The sequence below is a fragment of the Orycteropus afer genome, unplaced genomic scaffold (assembly GCF_000298275.1).
Source record: "Orycteropus afer afer isolate SDZICR_OR568_19922 unplaced genomic scaffold, OryAfe1.0 scaffold00312, whole genome shotgun sequence".
Classification (NCBI taxonomy): domain Eukaryota; kingdom Metazoa; phylum Chordata; class Mammalia; order Tubulidentata; family Orycteropodidae; genus Orycteropus; species Orycteropus afer.
In genome coordinates this window covers 1,710,307-1,723,156 of record NW_006921899.1, presented here as the reverse complement: position 1 = coordinate 1,723,156, position 12,850 = coordinate 1,710,307, and the positions used below count along the sequence as shown (strand labels likewise).

General features: G+C 47.5%; 1 protein-coding gene across 1 annotated transcript in view; it reads left to right on the top strand.

Moving 5' to 3' along the window:
- Positions 1–12,850, top strand: part of ARHGAP17 (Rho GTPase activating protein 17) — a 69,476-nt gene that overhangs the window by 21,317 nt on the left and 35,309 nt on the right. The window contains exons 7-10 of the mRNA XM_042782426.1: positions 5,105–5,173; positions 5,331–5,412; positions 10,634–10,761; positions 12,249–12,360. Of these exons, the coding sequence (XP_042638360.1) occupies positions 5,105–5,173; positions 5,331–5,412; positions 10,634–10,761; positions 12,249–12,360 (391 nt within the window). The remainder of the gene's footprint in view (positions 1–5,104; positions 5,174–5,330; positions 5,413–10,633; positions 10,762–12,248; positions 12,361–12,850) is intronic.

The window sequence follows — 12,850 nt, the reverse complement described above, 5'->3', positions numbered from 1 at the left end:
TCCTCTTCCAAGTGGTTGACAGTAGTAGCCGGGCACCATCTAGTTCTTCTGATCTCATAGTCGTATAGGCTGCAGATCAGATGGTGTACCAGTTGCTAGGACTAATTGTTTCCATGAATTTTTGGTTATCTTCATTCTTCTTTGCTCTGGACGAGGAGAGACCCATTGTTGCATCTAGATGGCAGCTTGCAAGCTTTAAGATCCTAGTCGCTACTCGCCACAGTAGGGGGTGGAACAATGATTTGTGTAGTGTGTTATGCCAATTGAGCTTGATGTCCTCTGTGACTATGGTCCTGAGCCCACAGGTTCAACTACTCCTTCCTTCTGGGTAGCTGGCTGTGACCAAGCAGTGACTACAACCTTGCCCCTTGTCAGCCCCATTATATACCTGGGAATTCAGATCATACACAGAAAGTTATTGGACCACTGTCTGCCAACCCTATACATGTTCTTGGGCGCACTCCCCACTTTATATACATACCTAATATTTCAGCCTGTCCACCCATCTATCCACCCATATACCCATATTTGCCTTCACTGACCACGCTGTACTACATGCGCAGCCATATGTCTTAAACACTGTACCACAGAGTTCCTTATTTTCTGTTCAAGAAGATGATATTTAGATAACTGCTTCTAATAAAACTGTCTTGTGCTGGCTTATTCTTGTTCAGAACAATTGTAGCTTTTGCCAGGGTCAGGCACCCAACAGTCTTCTTCACACCTCCCCTGCCCTAGATCTTGGCTTATTGATTGTTTATTGGACATGAATTTGGCTGGAGGACTGGGGAGTCTGACTGGCACATTGTGGCCTGAGGTCTCTGGCTCAGGGTCCACACCACAGCTCATCAGTAGTTCAAGTGGTGAAACCCCGTGAGAATTCTGTATGTCTCCTGATCTCTGTCTTGCTTTTTTGAGTAACTTCCTCAAATCTAAGTTCTGTTTCCCTGATTGTCTCTCAGTTCTGTCTGTCTGTCTGCTGTTTAATTAACATTGAGTTTCAAATTTTATTGACTGTACTTTTCATTTCTGGGAACTCTGGTAGCGTGGTGCCTAAGGCACTTGACTGCTAATCAGAAGGCTGACAATTCAGACCCACCAGCCACTTCTCGGAAGGAAGATGGGGCAATCTACTGCCTCAGAAACCCAAGGAGGGGTCGCTGTGAGTCGAGTCCGACTCGACAGCACATAACAACAACAGCTTTTCATTTCTAAAGATCTGATTCTTCAAATATATCCCTTTTTGATAGTGCATTATTCTTTTGTAGTGTGTTTCTTTTTAAATGTTATTAATCATTTTAAATGTTTTGTTTCCCTAAATGTTATGTATTTTGCTGCTGAGAATGCACGGCAGAACATACACCAGTTCAGCAGTTTCTACAGGTGTAGTTTAGTGACAAGGGTTAAGAGTCCTTAGTTGTGCAGCTGTTCTGACTGTCCTTTTGTGAGCTGTTGCTCCCTCGTTAACATAAACTCACTGCCCCCTCAGGTGCTTATCTAACCTTTCGAGTTGCTACTGTCAATTTGGTCCCACGTAGATAGTTCTTAAAGGAACATAATCCTCAAGGCAGACCTTTTTTTTTACTAGTTTAGCTAAATTATTCTTTGGTTTTAGGAAGACTTCAGGGGATATTTTTGATTCAAAGATTATCTCACGAAAATAGTTTTAGGGATTACCCACCTTCCATGGCTCCAGAAGGCTGGCGGTTCAAACCCACCAGCCACTCCTCGGAAGGAAGGTTGGGCAGTCTACTTCCGTAGTGATACTGCCTCCGAAACGCAAGGAGGGGTCGCTATGAGTCAGATCCGACTTGATAGAGTAAGTTTTGTTTTGTTTTGTTTTATGGCTCCAGAAGGTCTGGAGTCCATGAGAATTTTAAATTCTGCTCTGCGTTTTTCCCGTTTAGATCAGTGTTTTTCTGTGGAATCTCTGATCCAGGTGTTCAATATTGGGAGCCAGGCACCATCTAGTTCTTGTCTCTTAGCAAAGGAGGCAGTTGTTCATGGAGGCAGTCAGCCACACATTCCATATCCTTTTCCTGTTCCTGACTGTCCTTCCTCTGTGGCTGCAGGTGGATAGAGATTGTTGTGCTCTGGATGGCCACTTGCAAGCTTTTAAGGCCCCTGTCAACACATGATGAATTAGGAGATAGAAGAGAAGCATTAAACATATTATTAGGACAATTAAATGGGATACCGATGAAACCATGACCCTAAACCTCCCAGTCAGGGAATTAATACCATGAAGTATTTTGTTGAACATGAGCAGCCTCAGCAGCTAGTTCAGCATTTTACTAGTGTACAATAATTGGCTGTGTAACCATACCCTTAAACCAAAACCAAACTCACTGCCGTGGAGTCAGTTCCGACTCATAGCGACCATTCCTTGGGTTTCCAGGATGGTATCACTCCGGAAGTAGATTGCCCAACCTTCCTTCAGAGAAGTGGCTGGTGGATTTGAACCACCAGCCTTCTGGTTGGCAGTCAAATGCCTTAGGCACTAGGACAACAGAGCTTCTAACGCTACCGTTAATGAATGCAATTTTTCATCACTGTTAACCTATCTTCTCTTCAAACCCTCCTGCCCCTGGTAGCCACTAATAAACTTTGGTCTCTATACATTTGCCTTTTTAAAAAATCTTTTTATATAAGTGAGGTCATAACAATATTTGTTCTTTTGTGTTTGGCTTATTAGCATAATGCCTTCCATCTCCATGCATACAGTAGCGAGTGTCAAGACTTCATTTCTCCTTCTGGCTGAGTAGTAGTCCATTGTATGTGTGGACCACATTTTGTTTATCCATCCATTCATCTGGGGATGTGCATTTAGGTTGTGTCTACCTTTTGACTATTGTAAATAGTCCTGCAGTGAACCTCAGTGAACATTGATGTATAAGACTCTATTTGAATCTTTATTGCCAAGTCTTTTGGGTGTATACCTAGGAGTGGAATTGCTGGGTCATATGGTAGTTCTATTTTTAGTGCTTTGAGGAACCACCACACTGTTTTCCACAATGGCTGTACCATTTTGTTTTCCCACCAGCAGTGGATAAGGGTTCCAGTTTCCCCACATCCTTGCCAACATTTGTTACTTTTTGGCTTTTGTGATTTTTTTGTCTTAGCCATCCTGGTAGGAATGAAGTGGTGTCTCACTGTGGCTTTGCTCTGCATCTCTGATGATGGTAGGAATGAAGTGGTGTCTCACTGTGGCTTTGCTCTGCATCTCTGATGGGTGGTGATGCTGAGCATCTCTTTGTGTGTTTGGCTGTCATCTGAGTGTCCCCTTTGGTAAAGTGTCTGTTCAAGTCCTTTGCCCATTTACGATTGGGTTAGCTATCTTTCTGTTGTTAAGTTGTCGAAGTTTTATATGTACTTTGGTATTAGATTCTTATTGGATATATGATTTCCAAAGATAGTCTCCCAGTCAGTAGTTTATCTTTTTAAATATATTTATTTCGGTAGTCTCTGGAAATTCTGTTTTCTGATGTTCTTGGTAAAGATGGTAGGAATTTGCTTACATGTTTTGTAATTTTATATTTTAAGTTAATTTTAAGAAGGGCTCTATCTGTGGGAAAGTAGCCCTGGTGGAGTAGAGGGTACGGTATTCATCTTCTAACCAGAAAGTTGACAGTTCAAACCCACAAGCTGCTCCGTAGGAGGAAGATGAGGCAGTCTACTTCTGTAAAGATTTACACAGCCTTGGAAACCCAATGGGGGTTGCTATGAGTTGGATTTGACTCGATGACAGTGGGTTGGGTTGGGTTTATCTGTGTGAAGAAGCTCTGATGGCATAGTGGATAAAGCATTTGGTAGCTGCTAACCCAGAGGTTGGTGGTTCGAACCCACCAGGCTCTCCGCAGGAGAAAGATGGGGTGGTCTCTTCTGTAAAGGTGACAGACTTGGAAGCTCTGGGGCAGTTCTGCTTTGTCCTGTAGGGCCGCTATGAGCTGCAGTCATTTGGTCTTTTTTTTTTTTTTTTTTATCTTTGGGACTCCAGGGGATTGGGTGCATCTCCCCAGAGTACTCCTTACTCAAGACCATCTTTAACTAAAGGTTCTCAGTTTGGTGGTTCCTGGGCCAACATGTACTAAATTCAAACCTCAGAGTCTCATGGAAACAGGCCGATTTTGTGAAATCGCAAACCATGATTTTCTGTTTCTTCCCAGGCTCCGTCCATTCTGGGACAGACAAGCTTCCTATTATTTCCATGCCTCAAAAGCAGATTTTTCCTGATCTGTTCTTTGACTGAGGGCGTAGTTTCTCAGGAGTCCTGTCTTTGTGCATGGCATGTGCATGCTTGTCTCAGTTGTAGTTCCTCATCCCCCAGGCCCACGGCCTCGCTTCCGCCACTCTCTCCCCATGTAACTGCTAGGCTCAAACACGTTGGCCCCCAGGAGTGGCCCTGGCCACCTTCCGTCCATGCTTTACCATTCTGGCTTGAGTTTCTTTTTTTCTTTTCTTTTTGGTTCTGGGAATTTACTCATATGCTTTCTCAGTTATTCTAACAGGATGTTTTTATCACTTCTAACCAGCATATCTAGGTTTTTTTCCCATACATGAGAGGAGCCTCACATTAACTTGTGCTCCTGGAAGGCAACATGCATGTATGCACGCATGCACACACACACACACACACACGTTATCTAACCTGTCATTTAAAAAAGCATTAATGTTTTTGTGTAAGTAGTTCACTTAACTTAGTTTAAGTATCAAAAGGTGTGAAACAGTCTTTCTTCCACACTTATCTTCCTTCTGCCTACTGCCCACTGCTCCCAACAGGTGCACATTGTTGGGATTTCTTGTATTTCCCCCAGAGATGCTTTTATACACACGTGCAATAAATTGATGATATTGATGCTATCTTTACCTCTTCTCTTTTTTTATTCAGATGTTAACATCTGTCCTTTGCTTCTTAATAAGGTGTATTTATAGTATACCTTGGCTATCTTTTCATGTCAGTCCATAAGAAACTTCCTTATCTATTTGGTTATTCTAGGTTATGGTTGTATCAATCAGTTGATGGACATTTAATGTTCAGCTGTTTCCTTCCTTTTTTTTTCTCTCTTTTTTCCTGTAACGGTGTACCTTCTGTTCTACTACCCAGGATCAGCTGGCAGCAGACATGTACAACTTTATGGCCAAAGAAGGGGAATACGGCAAATACTTCGTCACGGTAAGCCCCTTTCCCCAGCAGTATGCGAAAGCCTTATAAAAATGAATCGTTAACAGCTTTTTTGCAAAAGATTTCATTTTTGGTTTTGCTCAGCCATTGTGTGTGTGTCCATCAATGCTAACGTTCCTTTTGTTTTTGACTGTGGGTCTGTTCTCAGTTATTAGAAGCCCAAGCAGATTACCATAGAAAGGCATTAGCAGTCTTAGAAAAGGCCCTCCCCGAAATGCGCGCCCATCAAGGTAACGTAACCTGTGTGCTGGCTGACGCCTGTCACCTCTGCCACTTCTGCCTTTCTTCTTCTTCACCCGGCCCCTGCATGCCCCCTCTGGACCCAGCCTCTCTGCCCAGGAGGACCCTGGCCCCCAGCACCATTTCATCTCTCCTTGCTGCATTCTCTAATCTCTTCCTGACCCAAATTAACACACTAATGGGACATTTGCAGTTCTTCTGAAACCTCGGGTGGAAGAGAAAGCTCACCCCTTTGGGAGGGCCTGTATGTTTTTTCTCTCTTCTAGACAGGCTTAAACAATATTTTTTCGTAATAGATTCTAGCATCTAATTATCCTTTTTCCAAATCAGCTCTTTGTTCTATAGGGCTTAATCCTAGTCCTGTGACCCTAAAGCCACACATCCTAAGGAAAACTATTTGGGGCTTTCCACACCATCAGTGACTTAATCAACGTGTTTGCACGATTAGCCCATGACACCTTCTTTCAGACCCCTTCTCGATCTTTACACAAGACTCTTGTTCTTATGAGCGCCGATGTTGGGCCCAACATAGTCATGTACACTGCAGATATTAACCACAAGTTAGGAGTACTGCACTTTCCCCTGGTGTTTTGTTTCAAATTGGATGCCTGAAGCTTTGACTCTGCTTGATGATCAGAGCATTCCCCAGCAGAGATCAGCAAAAGGGGTTACGGCAGAAACTGCGGTGTCTTCTTTGGACCTGTGAGACCACCTCGCTTGGATAATGAGCCTGATGTCTGGGTCTGAGGTTCTCGTGCAGGACCATTGGCCTTGAGGTGGAAGGGGGTCAGGCCAGGTGCTGAGACTGTGTGATTGTGAAAGAGAGAGTGTGTTGGGGGTGGGGTATGTGCTCCAGATGTGCACACACACAGGGATGCTCATGCATGTGTCCAAGAAGGCCACATCATCCTCTTGAGTTTCAGGAGGTCCCAATAAGTTTGAGCTTTGTGCCTGCAAGTTTTTGAGTTGTGGAATGAGAAAATTAGAATTAGAAAATGAGAAAGATCCACAGCCAGGACTTTAGTGATCTTGGGGGCAGTGTGTCTGATTTTCTCAGCCACTCTTCTTTCAGCGAGCTAGGGGAACTGCTTTCCTAATTTGTGGAAAATGTTGTTGGGTCACAGCGCAAAGGAACAAAGCTGCTGGTTCACACTCCACCTTCTGGGGCAGCCTCCTGCTGGGCCCGTTCAGAATCCTGAGAGCATGTGTTCTGTGGGCCACCTACCATGTACTGCAGAGGATTGGATGCTTTGGAACAGTGGTGTTGGCCAAGAATATTGATTGTACCCTGGGCTGCTAGAAGAACAAACAAATCTGTCTTAGAGGAAGTACAGCCAGAATGTTCTCTGAAAGTGAGAATGACCAGACTTCCTCCCTCATACTTCGGTCTCGTCAGAAAGGACCAGTCCCTGGGGAAGGACATCATGCTGGGTAAAGTCGTCGTCGTTGTTGTTGTTATGTGCCGTCGAGTTGGACCCGACTCATCGCGACCCCTCCTTGGGTTTCCGAGGCAGTATCACTACAGAAGTAGGATTGCCCAACCTTCCTTCCGAGGAGTGGCTGGTGGGTTTGAACCGCCAGCCTTCTGATTAGCAGCAAGTGCCTTAGGCACTACGCTATCAGAGCTCCCGGGTAAAGTTGAGTGTCAGCAAAAAAGAGGAAGACCCTCAGCGAGATGGACTGACACAGTGGCTGCAACGACGGGCTGGAGCACGACAAAGGCTGTGAGGCTGGCGCGGGACCGGCCGTGTTTCGTTCTGTCGCACGGGGCTGCTGAGTGTTGGAGCCGACTTGACGGCACCTAACAACAGCAGCCATGTGCTGGCCCTGCCTGGGGCAGAGGAGTCAGCCGCAGCAGCAGCTCCTTCTGTGAGGCTTAAGTCCAGTTCAGAAGCACAAAAAAGAGAAGATGGGAGTTCCTAGCAGTTCTTTTTCTTTTTTTTTTTTTTTTCCTTAACTCCCTTTCTATTTTTTTCCCCATGACCACTTTCCCTAGAGATGTATGTCTGAAAGTAGAGGGGAGTAGGAAGGGGCAGGGAGGAGTCTTAGGACATAACACGGAAAGCTGGTGTTGTGGCAACAGCTGGAGAAGGAAGTGTGAGCCTCTAAGGGCATCCCCTTCACCTGAGCCCAGGATCCAACCCCTCCCCTCTCTGCCTGTCCTGGGAGCTCCCTCTCATCTTAGTCCTGTCTAGCTCTTCTTTTCTGTCAGCCTCTTGTCTGTTTCCGGAAAACCTCTGCATGCCCTTATGTGCTAGAATAATTATGCAGCTTGATCCCACGGCCTCAGGCCCTGCTGACCGTGATGCCTGCCGCACGCCCGGCTCCCTAATGCTCACTCAGGCCTACCTTGTTCTGAGCACAGGCTCTCCCAGTCTCACGCTCCTTCTTTCTTCCGTTAGGGTCTTAGGATAGCTCTTTTTTCCCTGTGATGTCCACTTTCTTTCCACCTTCCCAGCAGTCTGGTTTCTACCCACAGTCATTCCACTAATAACAAAAAACCTCTCCCAGTTCTCAAAGGACCAGTGACCTTAATTTTCAGATCCTGGAATTTGAACAGGCAATTTGGCAGGGTCTCCACTTTCTCATAAAACTTTTCTCTCCTTTGCCTCGATGGGGTTTTCCACATCCTCACGCAAAGCCAGCCTTTCCTGAGGTCCAGTCCTTTCCCCCCTACTCCCGCTCTTCCTCCCTCTTGCCCCCCCAGACATCCCCTCACCTTCACAGCTTCGACTCTCAACTGCATAAGCACGATAACTGGCTCTCACCTAAAAGTTAACAGATCCCAAAAAACCAGCTGATTCTCCTCCAAGCCCACCTATCCCGTTCTTCCTCTTTGTCTCCTTGGTACCACATGATCCAGACTTTAGACTCTGGAGCCATCATTTCCCTCCTCTGGGTCTTCCTTCTTTTCCAGGTGCTGGGCCTGCTACGTGCCCACCCTCCTCTCTGTTCCACTCTCCGTCCTGCTCTGTGTTTTCAGTCACCCTGCGTTTGAGCTGTGGGATTATATGTCCTACTCAACTCAAGAGGCCTGGTCTTTTCTCAGCCCGTTGGCCTCCACAAGAAGTGTTCACTGTCTTCTCACTCTAATTCCTATCCACCTGCCCAGACCCCTTTCAGCTCACCTCCTTCCAGAAGTTTCTCTGACAACTGAAGCCAACTCTATCTCCTGACATCTACAGTCTGCACCAGAAGTTGCGAACTGCCTTACCCCATCATTAGTATTTAAGTCGTTGCTGCCACTTAAAAACTAGGCACTTCTTTCTAGCAGTCCCGATTCTTGGCTTCTCCTGATTCGGAAGATCTGGCAGCCCCAGCTCAATTTTCCACGGGGCGGCCCCGCTCCGCTCCCCTGCTACCCATCCAGCCCCTGCAGGCATTTGTGTTTGTGACCCCTTGTCTATGCCATTTACCTGCCATGACTTAGCATCCATGTCCTGTCTCATTGCTTACTGTTACGTGTTGACATGTGTGTCTTGTATTTCTTTCCTCACGCCTAGCTCCCTCTCCTCCTGAGGGTGGCAGTCCCTGTGAACTGTGTGTGCCCACTGCAGTGCCCAACACACGGCAGGTCTGTCGTCTGAGGGCCTGAGCACCTTTGGGGGTCTTCGCCTTAGGCCCTGCCTCCTGTGCCTGTCACAAATGCCCTCTGCCAGCATTACAGCCAGGTTGGGTCCACAGCCCCTCCAGTATCTTGTAGTATTTCTGGAAAGTTCTGGTGGGGGTTTGGAGTGTGCTCTCTGTGGAGCGGTGGCACGTGGTGTTCGGAGAGCTCTCCTGGGTCCCTTGGATGTGTACTCCTGGCAGAAGGGTCACGTGGCCATTTTTGCCTGTGTTGAGAATCACTGCTTTATATGATAGGAATTAAGTAGTAGAGGTGAGATCTGCCTTCTGAGGGGACTATCACAGAAGTCCCATCTTCCGAGGAGAGCTCGGCCCCAGGTGCTTTTTCTATTAGAGTCCGCTGGGCAGGGGTGAGGGCGGGGCCGGAGGAGAGGAGGGCCTGGACAGGTCTGAGAGTGTGCCGTCCGGCCCGCCCTCCCCCGTCTCACCCCCTTCCTCACCCCTTTCTTCAGCCTTTACCTACTTGTCCTTCCCATCAGTTTCTCACTTTTTACCAAGTCTCAAGTCTAAGGGTCTGTGGGAGTTTCTTTTTCCTCCTTCCCCCACGTCCCCCGTGTGCTGATCATGCACCGGGCCTGTGTACCCGCGTTTTACATAGGGGAGACTAGCAGCACAGTGGGGTAAACACTGCCTTCTTCAAATCCAAGCTCCTGGTATCCAAGTGGTGAGAGGAAAACGGCCTCTGAGACGTGCTGAGAAGGGTGTGGACTCTTCCTGTTGCGGAAAGGAATGAAGTGGTTCTCACTGGAGAGTTCCCACCAGTGGGTTTTCCCTCTTTTGCTTCTGTGCCCATCTCAGACAGGTCCCCACAAGCAGGCCGACCCCAATCACATACATCTCACTCTGACTTAATACTTTGACTTCCTACTTTTTTTTTCCTGCTTTCCTGCTTGTATTTCTTGCTAAGCTGCCTCAAATCTCTTGTGGAATGAAGCTGGGTATATGACTTAAAAAATATCTTAGAATATTGGTTTACTGCTGTCTACACAGCCTTCAGCCTAAGCTCCTTGGGGTTGCAGATAGTGTGTTTTTTTCTACCGAGAATTTTTGTTCCTCTTTGGAGCTGTGGCCTCAGAAACACTGCATGTCACAGTGATGTTGCATGGTACTAGTTCCCACTGACCATCTCCAGTCCTGTATGGCAAACGCTGTATGGCCTGTGTTTGGAATGTTAAGAGGTGCTTCCCTGTTTCATGTTGTTCCCTGCCCTCTGGGTAGAAAGGCAGCACTGCTTTGCAGCTGAAATAAACTTCTTTAAAGTGAACACCTCCCTTCGATAAACCCTCAGCTTTAGGGCTATGCTGCCCACCTGATGTACGTCACTGGGTGGAACTTGTACCGAGCAGCTTTTCCTGGGTGCCACGTGGGCAAGTTCAGGGCTTTCGTTCAAGTCACCTCCTCACCCTCTTGTGCCCACATTTTGTGCTCTAGCAAATGTTCAAAAATAAAAGGCAACAGATGTTGCTCCCTTGCCCAAAGCCTTGACTCCCCGTCTACTAATAAAGCCCCATTGGTAGTTTGGGAGGAAGTAAGTTTACAGTCCTGTGAGGTGGTTGGTGTCTTACTACATGGTTTATGCTGTAGATAAGTGGGCGGAGAAGCCAGCCTTTGGGACCCCGTTGGAAGAGCACCTGAAGCGGAGTGGGCGTGAGATTGCGGTCCCCATCGAAGCCTGCGTCATGCTGCTGCTGGAGACGGGCATGAAGGAGGAGGTGAGCAGTGTCGCGTGGGCTGGGCACCAGGTGCCCGTGCCTCAGCCCTGCCCAGAGCACCTCTCCCTAGCCCCTGCCTTCATTACCCACCGTCATTCCTCAGCCACTTGGTACCATGCAGACAGTGGCTTTCAGACTTTCATCACCACAACCCACAATAAGGATACATTTTAAATGGAGACCCTGGACACTCTGTCTGTCTGTCTATAGATGACAAAGAAGTGTCACAGAATAGCATTCACCTTCCTTCCTTGCAGCAAAGTCTCCCCCCCGCCTTTGATCATTTTGTTTTAAATGCTGGTTGTGATCAGTGAACGTGGCTTCTAAGACGTGCTCATGGGCCCAAGTACCCATGAGCTTCAGTCCTCCACAGCGGGCACCTGTGGCAACAATCTTAATGATCATGTGGCCTTGTGGAAGTGGTGGAGGACATTTATAATTTTTGTTTTGTGAGGTCTTTACAGGAGAACACCCGTGAGCCCAGCAGAGAAGTCTCCACACACAGGGGGTTCACGGAGCTCTCACGGCCTAGGTGGAGTCAGGACCAAACCCAAGTGTTTTCTCCTTTTTAAAACTTTTTTAATTGAAATATAATGTGTATACAGGAAAGTCTACATATCATAAGTGAGCAGCGTGATACGTTTCTACACACTAAACTAAACTAGATCAACAGACACCCCAGCAGCGCCTCCCTTACGTTTCCTTCAGTCGCTACCCCGCCCCGCACAATATGAACTGGAGTTCTGATGGTCTGGCACCAGTGCTTCTCCACTTGGGTGGTTTCGCCCCATCCTCCCCCCGGGGTGGGAAGCCATCTGACAGCGTCTGCAGGCGTTTTGGGTGTTCACAGCTCAGGGGTGCTCTTGCCATCTCGTGGGTAGAGACCAGGGGTGCTGCTCAATAGCCCGTCATGTGCAGGACAGGCCCCTACAGCAAAGCGTTACTTGGTCCAAACGGTCAGTGGCGCTGAAGTGCGGAAACCCGCCGAGACTGAATTTGCCTGCAAACCAGATCCTGTTAGTCCTTGTGCAAAGGCCCTCCTTCTGTACTGCCTCCCTTGGGCAGTCCTTTATGCAGTTTTCTCTCTGAGTGATATTTAGGGTAATGGACGTGACTAGCAGCTTAGCTTAACACATTTTCTTAAAATGTCAGTGGTTTTCAAACATTCCTAAATGTCGAAGATGTAGAGCAAGTCAGCCTGGTGGAAGCGTGAAGGCCTGCTTTTCGATGAGTTTCTCCTGGGCACAGGGATTAGCAACAGGGCCGAGTGAGAGCTGCTGTCCGTCTGTTGCCCACAAAGGGGATGTGTTTGATCCTCTCCTTGCCTCCTCACAGCCCTGCCGGGCAGGCAGTGTGGCTGCGCTCCGCTCAGTGAGGATGTGCGGAAGCGAGGCAGGAGGGACAGAGACGTCTCTGCCGTCACCCGCTGCACTTAGCTGAAGGCACACAGCTTGCGCTTGCTGCTAATGGCTTTTAATTGTCTTCAGGGCCTTTTCCGAATTGGTGCTGGGGCCTCCAAGTTAAAGAAACTGAAAGCTGCCTTAGACTGTTCTACTTCTCACCTGGATGAGTTCTATTCAGACCCCCATGCGGTAGCAGGTGAGCTCCAAGGAAGGTCTGTGGACTGAGTTGCTCTTAGAGTGGTGGGCTGTGCCCATGTGAGATGCTGATCAGCTAAAAACCCAGTTTTAATTATAGATTTCAGTGATAAAACGGAAACGGTTGTCCTGATGAAATTCCGTAAAGTCTGTTTCTGTTTGTGTGTGTGCATGTGTGTGTGTGCGTGTGTGTGTGTCTGTGTGTGGTTTCTTTTCCTGGGTTGGTTGGTTGGTTGGTTGGTTGGTTTTTGTTTTCATGTAAAGGTAAAACAAAACCAAAAACCTAACCCACTGCCATCAAGTCTATCCCAACTTACAGCAACCCCCTGTGGATTTCCAAGGCAGTAAATCGTTATGGGAGCTCTGGTAGCATAGTGGCTAAGGCACTTGACTGCTCACCAGATGGCTGGCGGTTCAAACCCATCAGCCACTCCTCGGAAGGAAGGTTGGGCAATCCTACTTCCGTAGTGATACTGCCTCGGAAACCCAAG